Source organism: Aquila chrysaetos, chromosome 18 (genome assembly GCF_900496995.4).
Source record: "Aquila chrysaetos chrysaetos chromosome 18, bAquChr1.4, whole genome shotgun sequence".
Taxonomy (NCBI): domain Eukaryota; kingdom Metazoa; phylum Chordata; class Aves; order Accipitriformes; family Accipitridae; genus Aquila; species Aquila chrysaetos.
This window is the reverse complement of record NC_044021.1, coordinates 27,920,231-27,941,976: the sequence shown is the minus strand read 5'-3', so window position 1 is coordinate 27,941,976 and position 21,746 is coordinate 27,920,231. Positions and strand designations below refer to the sequence as shown.

The window sequence follows — 21,746 nt, the reverse complement described above, 5'->3', positions numbered from 1 at the left end:
CTCCTGCTTTCTCTCCGGCCCCTCTGCCCCGCTTGTCCTCCTCTTAGCCCAGCCCCCTGGCTGGGTTTCGTGACTATTTTTTTTTTTTTTCCCTTGTCGTTGCTTATTGCTTTTTGGGGGTTGGGGTTTTTTTTTAAATGTTGCCCACTCCCCGGGAGGCCGTTTGCCACCCGCTCTCCGTAGCTCCCGCTCCTGCAAACGGCGGCATCTGAAGGGAGACCCGCCTGTTGATTATCCCCCACTCCCCTTCCCTCCGCTTCCACCCACCCTCTGCCCCCCCCCCCCCCCCGCTTGATTTCGAACCTTCGGATGGTGTTTTGGTGTCATTAGGAGATTAACATCCCTGGAGCACCAGGGGAGGAGGAGGAGGAGGAGGAGGAGAAGGAGGAGGAGGAGGAGGAGGAGGGTGGAGGGGAGAGAGAGACAGCAGGCAGGAAGGTTGGCATATTAACACGAGTGAGGCTCTCCTCCCGCCGTCCCAGCCATCCCCGGCTCCTCGGTGGCAGCGGAGGGGGGCGTCTGCCGGCGCCGCGGGTTGCGGCCGGCGGCTGTGGGGCTGCGCTCGGTGCCCGCGTCCGCGGAGCTGCGGCGGCGGGGGCTGCCGGCGGGCGTGCGGCCGCGGCTCCTGCTCGCAGCCCCCCTCTCTCTTTTATGAGCGGCGAGGCGGAGGAGCGGCAGCGGGGGACACCAGGAGGAGCATTTCTTCCCCGGGGTTTATGAATGGCACTGACATGGAGGAAATACCGTTTCAGAAAGTCAAGACCAAGAGGAAGAAGTGCTGCCACTGCTGCTGCTCCCCGCCGGCTGCCGCGGCGGCGGGAGCGGGAGCCGGGCTGGGGGACCCCCCTCCCTTGCTGCTGCTGGATGCCATCGCCTGCGAGGACGAGTTCGACTGCAAGGAGCTGGAGGCTCTCTTCCAGAGCTACAACCTGAAGCTGGAGCAGACGTCCACCCTCAAGGCGCTGGCCGTCCTCATCGTGCTCACCGCCAGCCTGGCCCTGGTGGAGCTGCTCTCCGGCCCCAGCCTGACCATCTCCAAAGGCTCGCACCCGGTGCACTGCATCATCTTCCTCTCCCTCTTCATCGTCACCAATGTCAAGTACCTGCAGGTCACCCAGCTGCAGCAGATCGTCAAGCTCACCCTGCTCTTCAGCTTCACCTTCTCCTTCCTCTGCTGCCCCTTCTCGCTCGGCGCCTACGGCATGGAGCCCCCCAGCGCCCCCGAGCAGGGCATGTGGCAGCTCATGCTGGTCACCTTCGTCTCCTACTCGCTGCTGCCCGTCCGGACCCTGCTGGCCATCGTCTTCGGGCTGGTGGTGTCCGTCTCCCACCTCATCGTCACCGCCACCTCCGTCAGTGCCAAGCGGCAGCGGCTCTGGAGGACGGTGAGCGAGGGCCGGGCCGGGCACTGCAGCACGGCGAGGGCGGGCGGGGAGGCGCGGAGCGGCGCGGAGCGGCGGAGGCTGCGCGCCGGCCCCCGCGCAGCCAGCCGGGGCGGCGGGGGCGGCCGGCGGGGACCGGGCAGCGAGCGCCCGGTGCGTCCCCGGCTGGGCAGGGGCCGGCGCGCACCGGTGCTTCGGGCGGTGCCCGGAGTTCCCCGAAGTTTCCGGGAGGCGGGAGGACGGGGCGGCTCCGGGGAGACGGGACCCCTCGGCTTTGTCTCCGGCAGGACAGCCGGGGAGAGCCGGGGAGCCGGCAGCGCCCGGCCCGCGCTGGGGCAGGCTGGGGAGCACCGCCGCGGGACTCGGTACGAACTTGGCATAGACAATAAGCAGCGTGTGCTAATAACGCTTCCGTCGAGCCGATTCGTGTCCTCGCTGTCTCTCTCGGCCGCGGACCCTTGGTGCCCACAGCCCGTCTCAAGGGAGGGGGGTTGGGGGGGGGTGTCTGCAGAACTGCTCTGAAAGAGGTGGGACACTCAAAGGGGGAAACCCACCTCGCTGCTCTCCCAGGCATTCCCCCTTCAGCTTCCCGGGGCAGCCGCTGCCCCCCCCTCAGCAGACACTACCTGCTAGCTCGGTGAACTTCCTAGCGGCTCCCTTTCCCCTCGGAATTAATCCAGCAAAACCTCCCTCTGCAGCAAGCATCTTTGGAAACGTGCTGCTGCACTCTGCCCTCCTCCCCCGAGTAGCTATTTATAGCCCTGCAGGGCTTTCTCCCGCTCCCGTGGCCTGATGGGCCGCACTGGCAGGGGGAGGAGGGTGAGGAGATGCGCGTATGGGAAACGCTGGGGCTGGGAGTCGGGGTTGGCGCTTAAGGCTCCCTTATGTTGTGCCTCTCAACCACTGCGAAAGAGAAATTGAAAAATTGTTGCGTCCTCCCTCGCACCGCATTGATTATGCCTGCCCTCAGTGGAGGCGCACGGGTTCTGGGGTCTAGATTGGTGTTAAACAATGTGATGCGTAATGGAAGTACTTAGTACGTTACTTCTGCTAGATCCTGGTGTTATTCTCCACGGCTGTGTAAGGCTGTGTTGTGATGCTAGGACGCTCACAGTTGGCATGGGCATAAACACTGCCGTAAGCAGGATTGTACACCTTCGTGCCCAGAACTGTGAATTCCTTCTTCCTCCTTACGGGCTTGCACAGACACCCCCCCCCCCCCCCGCCCCAGCGTGACATACATGCACACAGTGGCGATACGCAGGGACAATCAAGAGTGGGGTTACTGAGACAAACAAGATTATTCATGGGTTCATGCTGCTGAGCTGGTGGACAAAATAAATTGTATATTTTGAAGGGAAAGAAAGAGATAAGCTGAGCTTTATGATTTACCCAGATAATCTGATGGTCTATTTTTAAATGCGTGATTTAGAGTTTCCATGAGAGAGAGAGCTGATGAAATGCAGGAGTACTGAGAGGAGCTTTCCTTAAAAGCATCCAAAAGGATGCTAAAAACACTAGAATATTTCTCTTTGAGTAGGGCTGAAGATAGCTCTTTTTACTGGAGTACCAATTAGTCCTTATGGGAGTCGAGGCTATCCTGGCTGCCCTGACACAGAGGCAGATTTTCCTTGATGCCAAGTTGCAGCTCAGTGTGGCACCTGCTGTTCTAGACAAACAACATAAAGAAGCTGACAATAATGTCTGCTCACTAAATTATCTAACCAAGGGCTTGAATGTGAAACATTTTGAAGAGAAGAAATCTGCTAACTTTCTTCACACTAGTTTAACTCAGTTATTCAACCGATGAGAAGCTGGCTTAAAAAATACATAGAAATAGTTGACTAGCGGCTGATGTAACACACCTATGATTCTTCTTCATCACCCTCTCCCCCCCCCCCCCCCCAAAGTAATTTCAGTAATTTGTATGCAGTCCCCAGAGCAGTATGCTTTGCTGATAACAGGAGGCAGAAACCAGCTTTGAATCAAGCAAAATAACTGGTCTGTGAACTTGTGTCCCACAGAAATGCACCTTGATTTGTTGCATATTTGCAAGCAAAAAGTCTTCTGATTTGAAGACTATCTGTGTATGAAGGGACTCTTCCCTTATACAAAAGTTGTTTTTTCTTTTCCAAAGAACAGGTTCACAATGGTTGGAAATTTAAAGCCATGTAAAGGCCGCATAATCTGAATTTTATTTGCCTGGCCTGAGAGTAGCTCAGCCTTTTCTGTAAAGGCTAGAATGGATGCTGGCTCGCAGTCTGGATCTGCTTCCCAGCCACTGGATTTTATCATGACCAGCCCAGTGCTTGTAGACACAGCGTGCAGTCGGCCTGTCAGGGAGGCAGGACTGCTCTGTGCAGAGCTGCAATCGCCTGAATGGCTCTGTTTTTTCTCCCAACCCCTTGCCCCAAGCAAAGGGGTAAATTTAAATCTTTAAATAGAAATCTGCTGTATCCAGAAATGCGGATGCACCTGCACCAACCACTGAGGCCAGTGTTCTGTTAAAGAAGCCTTTGATTTTGGGGTGATTCCGGTAGGGAACCAATTCTATTGTTGTTTAGCCTGAGCTCTGAGAATGCGCAGATCTAGTAACTTCCATTGAAGTTAAAGTGGCAAGTTAAGTTGTCAGCAAGACCAAGCACTTCATCTTGTTTCAAGTTCAACCCATTAAAAAACAGGCATAGCCAAGTTAAGGGGTTTGTCCTGAAGTGGGCTTTTGGATGCACATCTTCTATTCCATGCTATCTGAGGAATCACCATATGCAAATCTTTGAATGCCAAAAGCCTCACTGACTTCACTAGTGCTGAATCAGACCCTGAGTGGGTCCCATGGCGTGCTTAGAATTTGCATTCATATAAATGTACAAACATTTCAGCATATGAAAATCAATAGTTCAGCTCACCGTGGGAGAAGTTTGTTATGAGGTCTACCCAGTAAAGCACATTTAATTTGAAAAGGGTAGTTTTCTGACAGCACAGTGTTGTCTGCGAGTGGTCTGTGGAGATCACAAGCTCATTTCTTCTAGCTCTCTCCACCATTAGATGTCATGTCATGTCATGCCATGCCATGCCATGTCATAAGTTGAGACACAGGTATGTGTAAAAGCAAGAGGAGAGGAAGAACGCAAGTGTGGGGAGGCAAAGAGAGCCAGGGGAATAATGTGGCAGAACTTGAGCTTCATCTTTCCACTCAGTAGCTGGTTTTTCATCAAATGAAAAATTCCAATCTGCTAATCTGTCCTGTTCATTCTTAAGAGAAATGTAGTAATAGATAAAATATATATATATATATAAAAATAAGTGGAATACTAAAAATATGCAAAGTACTTGGGGGCAACCTTGACCCCATTTGGAATAAGTTCATGGCAAAAGGCATGCTGACTTCACAGCTGGTTTTGCATATCTTCTTTGACACTGTGATAAGGATAGTGTATATAACCAATAGCGTATTGGTCACGTTAGTCAGACTCTTTCACTTCCTTTGGAGTCACGGAACAAAATGCTCATGCCATTTAATGTGACATTTAATGCCATGTCACATCATGCCATATAATGTGACAAGGTATCCACAGGTGGCTGAACCTACAAATGAAGTTTTAACAGCTTGGACTTGTCTTTTTTTTTTTTTTTTTTTTCCCCACCCTACAGGTTTCAGATGTATGTTAGGTGATTCAGAGCAGTTACAGAAATACAGAACCCTGCCCCAAGGAGCTTAGTCTAATTTTTGTTGTGATGCAGTGAGTGGGTGTTAGAGACTTTAAGGCCAGATGGGGTGAGGAAGGCAAAGGCTGCTCACAGAAATTACTCAGTGGTGGCATGTGTACAGTTTCATGACTTACTGTTAAATAACTTTTTTGTCCCTCTAAATATTTTTGTCCCCTTGGTTTTTTTTAAAAAGTATGCTTATTTCCAGAAGATTCAAAAGCAAATCACACACCAACAAAATGCCCTCACACATCACAGAAATCTTTGTGAAAGAGCAAATCTTTTGCGAAAACCAAAGTTCCAACTTGAGCAACAAAGAGCAGAAGAAAGGTGCTGTCATAAATTAGTGAAAAAAAAATATTTTTTTTTCAGCAGTGTGGTGAAATAAGTGTTGTGGTATTTTTCTGGCTGTATTTAAAACTGGTTTTATGCATGTATTTATTTATTTGTATGATTAGCACTTTTATTGATTCAGCAAGTACCAAAATTGTAGGGGAATGAGTAGACTATGAAAAGGATAACATGGAGGAAGCTGGTAACAGTTATTTAAAATAATTAATTTAATACTTACAATTTTATTTTATCTTAACTCTTTGCAGGTTAGTGTGATAGTAGTCTGGAATATCACAAGGAATTATCATTATCATGCCACAGTTAATCTTACTTCTGCTAGTGTTTAAAATGTAATAAATGAACACAGCACTCGCAGAACTGTTAATCTCCACACCTTTGTCTCTCACACAGAAGGTAGAGTCCAGCAGCCTAATATAAAGGGCTGCGAATCAGACAGCTCAGCTCCATTGTCATTATTATTTGGTGCAAAGCTCAGGTTTTCTCCTTCATACATAGAAAGTACTGCTGAGGGACTAGTTTATTCGCTGTGGTGCTTTTCAAATGTTAGTATCAAGAATATCTCTAGTATTGCAAACATATCTATGCACTAATAATCTGTGTGAATTCACTGTTTTCCTCTCTTTCCAAAGATTGGGACTACTGTTCTTAGAGATTCTCAATATCTGTGTGTAACTCTAAGTTGACATTTAGTCCATATTAAAAGATTGGTAAAACTTTTTTTTTTCCCTAGTTAAAGTGGGATTTTAATCTTCATTTGTGGCATGGGGATTGCCAGGTATTGACCGCAGTCCTTTTATCTAGAGGCTGAAGTACAGGATCTTCTATGGAATGTGGAGCTCAGTGTCGTCTTCCACATAGAGATTAATATGCTTTTGGCTTCCTGAGTCTGCAAACTGCTGAGACTCTTACTCTTCATGGGTTTCCAAACAATAACAGCATGCTGATGGTTCTGCATGCTTGAGAAACAAGAAGCCTTTGAGAAACTGGCAAGAATCATACAGACTTGGAGAAATAGTAAATAACAAATAATTTATCCGATAGTTGTTTTTCTCCTACTTAATGGCCTGGGGAGAATGCAGCTTCTGTCCAATGAATGTCACCATATTCAAAATTTTATAAGAATTTGATTTTTTTTGGTAGCAGTTCTTTGCAATGATTTGTCATATGACCTTTGTATGGACACCTGTGGCTAGTGTATTACTGTTTGTATTGCAATAACACCTGTGGGTCCCCATGATGGGCCAGATGCCTGTTAACTAGCCCAGTGAATAAATACATGCCAAAAGGACAGACTTCCTCCTTGGCTCCACCTCTTCCTCTCTCATGCTGTACTTTTTGTTTGGAAAAAACTTCCCATGGAAATGTACATTGAATTAGCTAATGGTAAGCTCTGACTGAGTTGTCAAACATCTCTTAACATATCTTAGTCTTGTTATGCTCAAAATCTTGTTTATGGACGAAGAAGAAATGCATCTTATATAAAGCTAGGAATTTATTTTTTTTAGTGTAATTGAAATCTTAACTGGCTAATCAAAGTATCAATAATAGGCTAGATCCCATTATTACCAAAGAAAAAGAGGGTTTCTATGCAGAAAATGTTTTAATAGTAATAAAGCAGCTAACATTGTTACACACTCACTTAGTTTCTACCCTCTTTCCTTGATGTTATGCTCACCCTCACCATTCCCCTGCTTCTCCAAGTCTTAAGGTTGGTGGCTTCATTCCGCTGGTGGTGTTACCTCTGTTGGCAGCATTGGAGTCCTTCCCTGGAAGAAAGGGGATGTTCATGTTAGTGGTTTCTTCTTCGTTGCTCTAGGGTCCACCTGGGGACATTTTTATAAGTTCGCTAACATGCATTTCTCTTTCTTTATTGGTCTACAGCTCCATGTTGCATCCAAATTTACTATATATGTTTCCTTTTATGTATGTTAGATACTTGTTCTTTGTTCTCTTTGTTACACCTAAAGCCGGTTTTGTCCATCTTCAGGCCTGCATTTCTTTAACTGACCATTGGTGAGTCTTTTTATAGCTATGGGCGTTGTCTGCAGTACCAAGCCTATGCCTCATCTTTTGTAATCCTGTGCCTGTAGTCCTCTATACCATCTCCTGTGTCTCCACTTCTCAAGGCCTCTGCTGTCTTTCCATAGGCCTATATTCTGCATACAACATCATTATGTGATGGTCATAAAACTGTTGTGCTAGCATAGAAAGTAAGCAAAAGTAACACAAATTAGCTACAGACATCTGGTCAATTAGAAAAAATTGCTGTTATGCTTAAACCAGGTAAAACAAGGTGCAGGGAGGTCAAAAAAAGTGTAGCCTGAGAAGCTAAGCTTTTAGCGCAGGGCAAACCTGACATTTGCAAGACAGAGGTCTTTCAAAATCTGTACAATGCTTACGCCTTTCTGTATAGCAACAGCAATACAGTAATAGCAATGGCAATACAATATTACAGGGCTGTACGGTTGCAGTCCTTTTTAATATGTGTGGTTTAGACTGTGTCTCTATGTGTCTTATTACCGCTTTCATTTTAATGTTAACAAAGTGGCCAAATGGTGGCTTCATTTCAATATGGTAAAATTTTACTGTCTAGACCCTGGTTAATAGCAAAACATTGCACGCGATGTTAGTAATTAGGGACTCTATTTAATTTACATACTTACTGTGTGAAAAAGCAGTTTTCATATGTGTTTGTGGAGCTCTGAGCTCAGGAGCTCCCAGTTTGAGTTTAAAGGTCTTTGAGGTTTCTACAGCATAAGTTATTGAGGGTTTCTATTTCTTCCATCTTTTCCTTCTTTCTTCCTTTCTTTTTTCCTTTCCTTCTTCCTTTCCTTCCTTCCTTCTTTTCTGAACATGTGATTTTGGATATGTTCAGTGCTAAACTCATATGAGAAAATTTTGAGAATAGGGAATAGTTGTCCTTGATGTGATCTGCCATTTCTTCTTCTGGATTTAAACTTATGGGTTTTTTTCCATCTTGTTTTCCCCAGTTACTATTATAGTGCAGTGCCTTGCTGGACAGAACCAGTGTAATACAACATCTAGCTAGTGCAGGTCTCAATTTCTTTTCATCTGCTTTAAACACAGCCCTGAATGTCTGTGTATTTATATTAGATGGCCCTTACTAACTACAGCAGAAGTTTTCTTTCTAGCTTTTTCTTATCTCATTCTGTCAGTTTAGATGCATTGCATTCTCACGTGCTAAATTCTTCTGTTGCTGTTTCAGAAAACATCAGCTAGCATAAAATAATGTTTTTTGTCTATCACGCCTAGTTATTGTCTTGTACTTTCTTAGATTCAAAAGGCCATATACTCCTGTCTTCCCTACAGGAATAAAGTAGCACAAAACGTAACTGAATGTGGATGACGTGTATGGAAAGAGGAAGATGAGCCAGAACAGCATCGTTTCTTGTTGCTTGTAAGCTCTTGATTGTGCCAGTATGGAATAATTGTTAGAAAGTCTTTTATGAGTGTGGCAAAGGGATGGCATGGTTTCATGCAGGTTTCATGTTTGGATTAATTCATAATATGTTATAAGAAAATTTCATCTAGGACTTAAAATGTTTGTGGTTTACAACTTTTGAACATAGCTGACAGGAAGAAGTCAGGCAGTATTAACTCCTGCAGGACCCTTGCTGTTGGGAAGGGGAGGAAACAGTGCAAGCAGAAAAGACTGGTTCAAGCTTTGGGGCTGAGCTCTGTGTCGTGGTTTCAGCCCAGCTGGCAGCAAGGCACCACACAGCCGCTCACTCACTACTTCCTCCCTGGCCACGGTGGGATGGGGAGAAAATATAAAGAAACGCTCGTGGGTCGAGACAAGGACAGGGAGGGATCACTCCCCACTTATGGTCACGGGCAGAAGACAGGCTCAACATGGGGGAGAAACAAAATCAATTTCATTTGCTACCAGTTGAACCAAACCAAGGATAATGGGGAGTAAACCCCAACGCGAGAGCAGCTTCCCCCCCGCCCTCCCTCCCGCCCTCCCGCCTCAGCCCCACTCCCGGTTCTCTCTCCCCAGGGGAGCAGGGGACGGGGGCTGGGGTCGGTTCCTCACCCCTCGTCTCTGCCGCTCCTTCCTCCTCGGGGGGAGGAGGACTCCGCGCTCGGCCCCTGCTCCGCCGTGGGGTGTCTCCCGCGGGAGGCAGCCCTTCACCAACTGCTCCAGCGCGGGTCCTTCCCGCGGGCTGCAGTTCCTCACCAACTGCTCCAGCGCGGGTCCCTTCCGCAGACAGGGTGCAGTCCTTCAGTCACAGACTGCCTCAGCCACGGAGGCGCGGCCATTTTGGGCGGCCTCCGCTCCCCCGCTCCCCTCCACGGGCTGGGGGGGACAGCCTGCCGCCTCACCGCGTCCTCCCCCGCTCCTCCTCCTTCCCTGACCTCGGTATCCGCAGAGGGGTTCCTCTCACATCCCACTCCCCCGACTCACGGGCCGTTCCCCTCTGGAATCTGCTCTCCCAGAGGCGCGACCGCCGTCGCGGAGGGGCTCGGCCTGGGCCAGCGGCGGGTCCGGCTCCGAGCCGGGGGAGCTTCCAGCGGCTTCCAGCAGGAGCCGGCCCTGCGCACCCTCACACGGTACACAAAAACGCCGCCACACAAACCCAAAACACTCTGTCTTTGGCTTGCTATGATGGACAGGTCTGAGAGGCCATCAAAGAGTGTAATGTAAGCCATATGTTTTGTTTCAAAATTTCTGAAGTCTGTGATTTCCTTTCTTACTTTCCTCTGGGAAACTTTTCATGGAAGAAATTGACTTTGCTTCAAATTTTTAAGACATGTACCTGGAGGAAGTTGAGGAAACAACATAGTTACTACTCAGTCCACCTGTTCTGTATTTGGAATAACCAAAGACAATAGCATTACCTTTCATTTACTCAAGTGTAATCTGGTTAAAGCAATCCCCTTCAATGCAGGTTAACATAATATAAATTTTAATTCATATAAATGTACAATAAATGTAGTACAGGAATATATATTCTGTATGAACTTTCCACATGAGCTGTTTCCTGAAAGAAATAAATTCACCAAAGACGTTATATATACAGAAAAGCTGTTTTCTGCAGCAGGATTTGAAATAGTGAAAAATCTGAGAAATGTGGATCTAGTGTGGCTCTAAGGCAGGCAATAAAGTGTGACAAAGCTGTAAGAAATATAGTTATTTCTTTAGTTGTTGTTCAGTAACTACAGAAGTCCTTTATCGTCTAGAGATGCATGTTGCAAGAAATGATCTAAGTGTGGCTAATATGAAAAACATTCCAGAACAATATTTCACTATAACACCACCTTTCAGACGTTCATTCTGGAGCAAGGTGTTCATTATTGGATTCAGTAACAAGTGGTTGTGCATCCTCCTGTACAACTTGATAGAAGTAAACATAATTAACTGTTCTTTACAGTGGTTAGCACATAAAATTAAGGGGTGCTTATGGCCAACTTGACAGTTTTCCTTCATACACTACAATAGCACAGAAATATTAGTTGATTTCCATAAATCTGCTTATGATTCTCTCTTAGAAGATGAAAGTAATTATCCACCCACACAAAATTAGGAAATGAAATAACACTAATAAACACAGTTGTAAAAGAGATTTACATAAACTATATCCTTAATTTGAAGTATCAACAGCCTGAAAAAGAATATTGTGCTCGAGCAGATCTTGTGAAATTTGTTCATATGGAAGTTGAGAATAGGCCTATGCCTTCTAAGTAAAGAGTGTCTTTCTTTCTGTACAGAGTACGAGTTAATCTGTATAAAATACAATGTGGCAAAATGAAGCTTTGAGGTAAATTGTTCAATGTTCACCCAAAGGTGAAGGGTATAGGCCTGAGCCTCATTTCACTTTTAGACACCAAAAACCATCTCATAGGGCTTTGGGGAAATTTGCATGATGTGCCAAAAATTCTTCTTGCCTGTAATAATTTCATCCCAGAATGATTTAACTAAAACACCGTTTAATGTGAACTATGTAGGAAGTCAAGATCTGTTTATGTCATGACATGAAAGTAGTAATGGCAATGGAAAGGAACCTCTCCTTATGGGCAAACAAGCCCGTAAGAGAGAGAAACTGAATCAGGATCAAATTCCCACTGTTGCAGGTTGCCTCTGGAGTCTGCTCTGCAGATGCCTGGTCACTGTGGTCATGGCTGTCAGATTTGGATGCTGCCCCTCACCTGGGATTATGGGTCACAGAGCGTAGATGCTGTGCTCTGGAAATTGAGGATGACCCCTCACATCTGTCCTGTGTCATTCCTGCTGCTGGACTCTGCAGCCATTGTGCTGATGTCTCTGCTGATCCATGCTGGTTTAATGCAAATCAGCTCTAGCGGGGCTCTGGGAGTTGAAGAAGCCTAGTTTTTAAGTCCATGGTTGGATTAGCTATGATGAGTGCTCTATCTGTCATTCCTCTATGCTTTGAAATACAAGGAATAATGAGGCTGTTCAAAACAGAGACACTGAGCGTTATCTCCATGTGCAGTATGTGAGTTTCCTCTTCCCACCCCCAGTTATGAAATGACCGTGGTGAATGATAGCTGCTTGAGTTCCCCCAGACGGAAAGTTTACATTAGCTTATTTGGCCTTCTCCATGCAGCCTTCTCTCTATTTTAGGCAGCAGTAGATTGAGGAGATTGCAGCCGAGGTAATGTGCCTCATGCGTTAGTCAAAATAAACTGCTTTATCAATAGTCCATTTCTTCTTGCGTACACTGTTAAAAAGATTAGTCTGATTTTACCCTTTGAAGAGACCACAGCCTGAAGAGGGGATTCCTATTCTAAACTGTACTTCACAATAGTGGTTAATATTAACACAATGGCTGAAACGGCTTTGGTAGGAGGGTAATGTGCTTTTCTAACTGAGAGCGCATGCTTTTCTTATAACAGCTTCTGGAATATCCTTCACTGAAAAGGATGATGATGTTTAAGAGGAGAAAGCGAGCTTCGTTTGATGGGCTGTTAATCAGTTCCATTGCTATTGCTAAATTTGAAATCCAGAAAAGGGCAATTGATACAATTGTTTGGCATGGCTTTTTGATCTCAGCAGCATTATTTCTGAGCCTTATTTGATGCCTGACAGAAACATTGAGAGAATCATGAATGAGGTCCTGAATACCTGCTGGCTATTTAGTGCAAATCTTATGTGTAGTTAATATATTTCTTTGGTGGGCCGTGTATAGGGTAAGCTACAGGATTTTCTTAGCTTGCCTATGGGCAAGGGACATGAAAAATGCACATTTCTGACTCTTGGGTCTTAGGAGAATATGCAAAAAAATTTTACAGTTGGTATTTATAGTTGGTATTGTACAGTTAGGATGAAAAGAAGTACAGAAATGGGCAATGACCACTTGCAAAGCTGAATTATGAATTATCCTCTCTGCTTAACTGATATTTTTGTAACATTGTTAGATTGTCGACGGAGAACCTAATAATTTAAAAAAATTGTTTGCTTGCTTGCTTTTTTTCTTTTTCTGCTGCTCCTTTTGTGGAATCAGTCCCTGTCAGTTTTGTGCTGACTACTGCAGTTCTTGGTGCAGTGACCTCTACTGAACTTCACCCAAAAGAGAACATCAACCAAATACAAAAGAGGGAACATTCTCCTGGGATGGAGGTGACTGCAGAAGGGAGGTTGATCTTTCCTAATTTCCCTAAGGGTGCACAACATTCAGTCCCAGGACTTCATCTGTCCTGTCAGTTAGTGAGTCTACACTCATGAACCTTAGTTAGTCCCAAATCTCTATGGTGTAATTTGCAAAAGCCCCATTTCTCCAGCATGATTGTATACTGAAGAACTGAGCTTGGCTACTGATCATAATGATTTTTCCTTCTCTTGGGCAAAAGATAGAATACCTAAATGGGGGAGAAATTGTCTTTCTTACAAAATGTCTTACATACCCCTGAAGTTGTCTTTTAAATTTTACTTAGGGTTGCTGGTCCTCTGTAAAGTTAAGGATTTGACATATATATAATCCATTAGCTAACATTCTCAAAAAAATTCTCTTTACAGGGAGATACCAAGTGCTATCTTGGCTTCTTTTCCCTTGTGTATGATGGTTGCTGCCATTCCACTCACATAAAAAGAAAAGACTGAAAAATCAAAGACTTACAACTACTTTGTACAAGACAGTTGAAAAACTTTTTCTGGTTGTAATTAAAAAAAAAAAAAAGCAAACCTAAAGCTGATCCATAATGCACTGCTGAGTTAACAATAATCTTACTGTGCACAGTCCTAAATGTAGATGGTTTTATTCAATGGTACAAACCTTGAAAAAGATTTTTTTTTTGTTTTTTTTTTCCTTGTTGCAACTAAGGGGTTCAAGAGTGGAGCTGTATGAGGGAAAGGTCTTTTCTTCTTTAGAGTCACAGTTCAAATTTAGGTCGCCAAAGTTCACATTTCTTCACTATCTAAAGAAACTTTGATGCCTTACCAAAATATGTAAGAAAGACTGATGCTGATAGTTTAGTTTCTGAGATGCAAATGTGAGATTTTTATATAGCATCACTGTTGGTAACTCAGCAAGCCCAGCAAACTTAAAGTTGTTTTCTTAGTCTGTGGGCAAACATGAATGTTGTTTTGCTTAAGATTGCTTATGAGGTAATATGTTTGTCTTACATGGAATTGTAATGAAAGTTCACAGGGCCTCTGCATAGGTGGTGTTAATGTGTATAACAACAGAGTGTGAGGCAAACATCCTTCCAGGGTATTACAGAGTCTGCTGCTATGGGTGACTTTTAACATGTTGGGTAAATACCGTGATTCTTACTGTGACAAAAGTCACATTGACTCCAAATCAGTCCCAAGGGAGAACTGAGGGCTTTGACTTGTCAGCAGATGACAGTGGTGCCACATGTCAGTAGACATTGGCTACAGCACGAGCTCATTCTGTGGCATACTGCAATGAATGCAAAGTATTTTGAGGGGGTGTGGGTTTTTTCCTTTAAGGAACCCTTAAGTCATCTGGAAACTACTGGGTACAGTAGTTCAAAAGCTGGCACACAGCAGGCCATCTTGGAGTAGTTGAAAAAGGGAAAACCATTAGGGGTCAGGTTACTCATCCTCAGGAGAAATATTTCTCTCTCTAGCATCTGGAAATCTCACAGTTATTTTCAGAGTTGGTTAAACTATCTCCTGTTGGAAAGCTTCTTGGGATCGGTGTAGATGTCAAAGGTCTAGGTGGCCTAGACGTAATACAATATCACTGTACCATATACCTATATATAATATAATCAACAACTGTAGCTGGTGATTGGTATTATCAGTCTGCAGACTGAGCAGTTTCTGGGTTAAGTTCCTGTGGGGAGTTTCATGTGACAAAGGAGTACCTTAGAAAAATAGGATGTAGTTAGCTTTCTCAGTTTTTGTCCAGTAGGTACAAAGCTTCATGTCTTACACCTCTCCTGGCCTCTCTTCAGGGGTGAATTTCTAGTCCGACACATAATTCCCTGAGTGCTGTGAAGAATGGAAGAAATTTTTTTTTCAGGACAAAATTACTGAGATGTAAGCAGATACTAGACTTCCTTTTAACAATTAATAAACACCAGAGGCTTGGTTCCACCTTCAATTTACGGATTAATTTGGTGCTTATTACACTGATGGACACAGAATACTGTCAGTGTCAGTCAAACATAATGCCAAAGACAAGCAAACTGCTCTTTGCACCAGCCTGTTGATGACGCCCTTGGGGTCTGAAGCACCCTGTTCCAGCGTGGGGTGCTCCATGTACAAATGCTAACCTATGTTTGTGCCAGCTGTATAATGAGTGCAAACAGAACAGGAACTCCAGCTAACACATTTTCTCTTCTGACTCAAGGAAATTGGAACACTAGTCTTTGTATTCAGAAGAGGAGAGCCTTGGTGACACACCTTGGTGCACCGTGTTCTGGTGCATTCCCTTTCTGCACCATGGAGTCACTCCTTCCATTCTAGGTCAGCTGTGCCTGTGTCTTTGGTAAGGGTAGGTAGCATGCCATACTGTCCCACCTGAGGCATGCTTTGGGGAATCTCTCGGTCAAGCTTAGTCGCGTGACCTTACAAACTCTGCCACACAGCCAGGTTCATGTTGGCAATACAGCCTTCTCTGTTGTAATCCCATCTCTGTGTGGATCATAAAGTGGCATAAAAGTGCTAACACACAGGTCAGATAACAGGAGAAGTAACAAAGCCTGGTGATAATGGGTGATATAATGACATCTGCTGTTTATGTCCTAGAAACCATTAGCAGGTGTGATGACGTGCGATGCTCAAGTAATGCCCTCTGAACAGGAATCAGAAATCTCTGGTGTTGAAAGGCAGTGCCTAGACTTTGTTCGGACTCCAGGAACATCAGATATCCAGTCTAGTAGGAAGGAAGTCTCATAGGGGAGTGAATAGGGCTAGACAAATAATCAAAAGGCCAGCTATTTCTTTCTGGGTTTCCTAAAGCAGCTATTAATGGCCTAGTTTTACTCTCAGGTCATATTTTAAGTCATCATTACCACTGAAAAAAGTAGTCCCGTGGATGTGGATACGCACCCCCGTTCAACCCGTTTTCACCACCAAACGCACTTGAAGCCCTGCACTGAATGGGCCAGGGAGCTAATGCAGGTTAGAACCAAGCCTGGTAGGATGGGCTCCTGTGTGGATGAGTTCACTAGTCCTGTTCACACCTGCATGGGCATTTGTGCTGGCATGAAGAGGCTGGGAATCAGAATGAGCGACCACTATAAAAAAGAGGACAGAAATGCCTTTTTTACTGTTCTGTCAGTTTATGTCCTTGTGTTGTAACAGTAGCCGTGTTGTCTTCACTGCTGTGTGAACTTCAGTGGGAATAATGTTAGTGCGATGACATCTTTTGTAAATGCAGCCTAACTTTTCACTTTATAGCTAATCATATGTGCATTAATTTAGATACGGATGTTTGGAAAATAGGTAAATCAGGTGATATAACTAAAGGTTGGGTTGATTCAGTATAGCGGCTAAAAAAATGTTTTTCATTGATGGATCCTGGAACAGCTTTCAGCATAGGTGCCAAACCTTCATAAGCAATTTGCAAACATAAATTACGGTTAAGGACCAATGATCATATTTTCTTATGTTTCAAAAACCCCTTAAAAGTAATTCGAGGATCGCCACTTAAGCCATTTATATAGAGGGAATAGTTTGTTAAACAGTGCCAAAAGAAGGAATTGACTTTAAAAAATGGCTACAAGCAAATAAAATTTGTTTAAAGATTCTGAATTCCTACAGGATGCCACCTTTAAATGTCCCAAAACTTAAATTGCCTCAGTGTCCGTAAAGAAGTTTTATATTTATAACTAGTATGGTGGACTCAATGAGTGAATCACAGAACCCATTAGTTCTGGAGCAGGTCATGATGTGTCTGGTGCCAAGTATAGAAGATACTGTAAGGGATTTTGATATGGGAAGTCAATGGACTTTGCATGTTAGCATGGAAATATTATGTGACTATGTTATTTCTTTCAGAATGGACAGAAATAACCTTATGTATACAAAAAAGGCAGTTTCTATCTTATACTATCACTTTGGCTATATTTGGTTCTGAATACCTAAGTTACAAAGCAGGCACTCAGAAAAACTCTTAATTTTGATAGCAAAGATGATACTCTGTAATAATCTGTGCTTTTCAGCACTGCTGCATCCAGTCACAGTCAAGAGCAGAAGGAGATTCACAATATATTTAAATTTGTCTTGCAGTGGCTTTCAGGAAGAGACCTTACATAGTACTGTTGTTGCATGTATTGAAATAAAGATGTCTTGCAGCAAATTAATGGAAAACACAAAAAAACACTTGCTGAAAATTGATGATGCAGTGCTATAAAATACACTGGTTGTATATCCTGAAACCAGTCTCACTTTGCAGTAGTGTCTCGGCGAAGCACTGCTTGCTTAAGATGCTGCTTTTTCAATGACTGTTTTCTCATTGGACCTGAGAAAACAGTAACACAAAGCAAACAAGGGATTGCTTATGAACCTACACATCAAATTCTAGGCTGAAATTCAGCTTGTCTTATTATTATTTACCATTGATGTTATGGTAATGCCTAGAGGTGTCAACTTTGATTAGCTTCTCAGCTCGCTGCTTGCTGTACAAGTGCACAAATAACAGGCAATCCATTGTCCTCTGCTAGACATGGCAAAGAACAGAAAAACGACTAGAGATAGAGAAGCAAGATGATTTTCCAAAACTCACTCAGAATAGATTGTGAGTCTCCTGACTCCAGCTGCAGTTGTCTGGGACAAGAATTTCATAAAGTAAAGACTTCATCTTAAGCATCATAAAGCCCCAAGGAATAGTTTAAAATATTTCCATTTACTCTGGGCTAAGCCATACTGTCATGTTTTCTTCTTTTCAATTACTTGGAGATGAACCTTTTCCTCTGGTCTGCATGACTTGGGGCAGGATGTTCATAGAAGAGTGAGGAGTTTCATGTTACAGTTAAATGGAGCATGTTTATGAGCCACTTAAACTTTTTTTAATGTATTTGCCTCAGTAACTTTGTTATTAACTGCGTAAGATGTAGAGGAAAGGTTTATTTTGTTTACCCAAAGCAATGACATGAATGTATACAACCAAGAATAGCTATTCATCTATGTATTTTCCAATGATAGGCGGAATTGTTTCACTTCATTTTTTCTCTGTTGGGCAAAGTGAAGCTACAAATATGTTTTTGAATAATTTTCCGTCATGTTTTAGAAGAAACCAGCCATAATTTGTATATTTTAATGGCTATTCATTATAATTCTGTATCCCAGATACAATGTTGAGATAAAGATGAATGGAGTTATGCCAGAGCATACTGTATTTTAATTCTGATAGTGGTAAGAAACTAACTCTAAGCAATGTGAAATCTGAAAAATGAACATGGTCCTTAAATGCTGATTATTTTAATTACTGTTTGTCATTTCTAAAGAAATATTAACAGGCTTTTTGGAGGCAGTACACTGGTTTACCTGCAGAGGATTTTGGCTTCTTTTTACTCCATGATGTAGAAGAGATACATGTAAGATGTGTGTACCTGGCCAGGTTGGGAGAAAGCTTGGGGGAGTCAGTTAGCTGATGATAATTCCTAGCAGCTGCTTCACAAGTATTGTGAGTTAGAAGAATCTTGCCATGCATGTTATGGACTTTTACCTGTATCTGTATGTTTGACAGCACATGGTTGAAGCATACTTTAGCAGAACAAATCCAAATGATCAAAGAATAGCTAAACAGTTTATGATGTGAGGAGTATAAGTGGCTTTGTTTTATAAAATATTGTGAAAAATTACCATTTCCTTCCTCTTGTCTGCTTTCATCTGTGAAACTTTCACTGTGCTTGTTTTTGTTATTTGAATAATATATTTGAATATTGCAAATGCTAGTCCAAAGTATACAATCGCCTACACAAAGATAGAGCAGATATATTCTGAAAGTTATTGAAAGAAGTATCCTGCCTGTTTTCTATTTTTTCTCTTTCCTCATTCAGATTTTCCCTCCCAAAGGAAATGAGTCAGAGGACTCTTTAATTTCTCATTCTGTCTGTCTCTTTCCTCGTTAGTGTTCTTGCAAAGACCTCTCAAAAGATTTTCCCTCAACTCATCTCTAGGCATCTCTATGACTAGGGGAAGGTCTCTTTTTTGATATGTTTTCTGCATTCTTTTATTACACAGGCCATAAATACATATTTCTGCATCTTGTCCTCAACTCCTGCTTGTGCAAGACCCTCAAAAAAGGAATTCATCTTGGTGCAGTTTCCATTCCTTACACTTTTCAAGAGTAGAAATTGATGCTGAAATGAGAAAAATCAAAGGGTATCTCTCTGACTGTTCTGCTTCATCCTGGAATAAGCAATTCACTCAGTGGCTTCAGTGGTGGGTTTGCTTGAGTATGAGCATCAAGACTCCTCCGTAGACTGTTTTTCAGTATCTAAGTTAGGAAACAGTAGGAAGTTTATTGGCTCTTTCTGCACGGTGTGTTGTATAACTTAAATTTGTGAACCTCTGATAGTAGCTGAAGGGTTGGGTTTTCTTCAGAGTTCTTAGAAAAAATAAAGCTCTCCCTGTTCCTAAATTTAAGAGTGTTTTGTCAGGTAAGTATTTGAACTGAAGTTTTCCTGCCTGCTTAATTTTAGCTTTCTGCATTTTACACTTTTTCTAAGGAGATCTCCTGTACTCTGATTACAGAGTAGGTCCTAATCTGATGGAGGTTTCGGGATGCAACCTCACGGTCATTACTAACAGCGGTAAGCTGAAAATGCTGGCAGTACTTAAAACTGTTGGTGTTCCTTTTTTTTTTTTTGCCTTCTATTTGGTTGGAAGTTCTCTGTGTAACCCTGGCCAGCAAGTGTAACATACCAAGTGTGTTGCTCTTGACTTTCCATAAACACATCACAAAAGTACAACTTCACGGGGTTTTTTTGTTTGCTTCTTGAAAGATCATTTATCATCAGTCGGGAAAAAAAATACAGCACTCAACCTTCTTAAAGTGAAGCTTGGGTTTTTTGTGAATAAAAACTCAGTGACAGTTTTCCTCTTCTGAAGCTTTGATGCAAATGTTAAAAGCCTCCGGGACAATATAAATTGTGGCCCTTTACAAATATAGTTTCCAGGGCAACTAAAGGGCCTGCTGTTTCATAAACACTGTGCTCTCAAGCAGAAGCATTTGTCAGTCTGCTGGAAGATTATTTTACATTTAAGCATGTTAATTTTAAAATCATATTCCCCCTGTGAAAAAATACCTCTATTGTCCTCATTCAGGTCTAGACTATTTGAAAGTAAGGCATGGAAATGTATTGTACAACTGCGCTTGTAAGTGAGGTTTGGGCTGTAAATATGACTAGTGTGCTACAGGAAAGCTGGCAGATTTCCTCGTGTGCTGCAGCAGTATCCTTCCTCTACCACCCAGCCAGGGGCTGGCATACAGCCCCCTCTCAGTGCGGTATGCTTTGCCGCTCCTGTCTGTTGGAAGATCACTGTTAAATTCCAGGTGAGGCTTTTATTGCCATTCAGTTGTGGAAAGGGTGATTTTTTTGGTTGACAGAATATATTTGGGTTGTAGCTGTGAAATAATGTATACTTTGCTATTGACTTCAACGCGTGTACTTTCTGTGCGAAAAAAGTGATGGTGTTAATGAGCTTGTTTCAGAAAATCCGTATGCACTCATATACCGGTTGACTAACATCCTCCTTGACAGTTTAATCATTTACAATGACCAGCACCATTTTCAACCTTTAGGTGCTGAATCAAATTTTTTGTTGTTGTTCTGCTTTTTTGTGATATACTACTACATGTGATCACAACATTACAAGCTTGGCTTTTGCATGTCCTATTTAAGTATTAATGCAGGACGAACAAACAGTATGTAAACCCTACCCTTCTTATATAGTGTAATCAATGTAGTATATGAACACCTAATTAATTGATTTGGCTGGACTTAAATGACTTGCCGACAGATTAAAAGTCAAGTCCAAAACAAAGATGCAAAAATTTGGGTGCTTTTCTAATTGTGCTTTGGGTAATGTATTTTCAGTATTTGCAGTGTGATTAGTCTTGGTGAGATTTAGAGAACATGGTAAATACTGTGGTAACATTATGCAGTTTTCTTGTGCAACTAAAGAGGTGGTTTAGGCACAGTAATTTTGGAAAATGAAGCAGATCTTGTCCTCAGCTATATTTGCATAACTCTTCCTGATTTCTGCACCAAATGCGCTCATGCATATCCGAGTACTATACAAAACAATGACCTAGATTAGAAGCTTGTTTTAATTATGTATACTCAATTTAGTACCTTTTAAAGAGTTACTCCACTTTTTCACTAATTTTAAGTGAGATGAGAACCTGTGCTTATTTGTTAAGACATGTCTGCAGTGAAGTTAGTTCACACAGGTTTAGAGACTTCATTATTTCCTATTTTTTTATCTGTTTGTCTGTCCATCCATTTCTTTCTTTTTTTTTTGTTCTTTCATTTTCATTTTTTCTTTTTCTCTGTTTTTTCCCTTCATGCTTTTTTGTTTTTTCTTTCATTCTTTCTTTCTCTTTCTTGCTTGCTTTCTCTCGTTCCCGCTTTCCCTCTTTCTTTCCTTCCCTCTTACTTTGATGCCCTCTTTCCCTCTTTCCATATTTATCTCTTTCACTCTCTCTTTCCCTCTCTTTCTTTCTTTCTTAGGTGATAGGAGAAAGAAAATAAACATTATTTATTTTCTTCATTTATTTCTTCCCTCAGGTACAAATGCTGATTTCACTCTGTTCATGCAGACTGCTCAGATGATGATTTACACAAGACTAGCACACTAGAAAATCTGTAGAGAACTGTACAGGACTAGAGCCTGTG

General features: G+C 42.9%; 1 protein-coding gene across 2 annotated transcripts in view; it reads left to right on the top strand.

The window, feature by feature from the left end:
• The first annotated feature begins 601 nt into the window (after window positions 1–601).
• The window catches only part of ADCY1 (adenylate cyclase 1), a 169,401-nt gene continuing 148,256 nt past the window's right edge, over window positions 602–21,746 (top strand). For both annotated transcript variants that reach the window (XR_003927352.2, XM_030041777.2), the window contains exon 1: window positions 602–1,385. Coding sequence is in view for 1 of the 2 variants with exons in the window: in XM_030041777.2 (XP_029897637.1) it covers window positions 717–1,385 (669 nt within the window). In the remaining variant the exon portion in view is untranslated. The remainder of the gene's footprint in view (window positions 1,386–21,746) is intronic.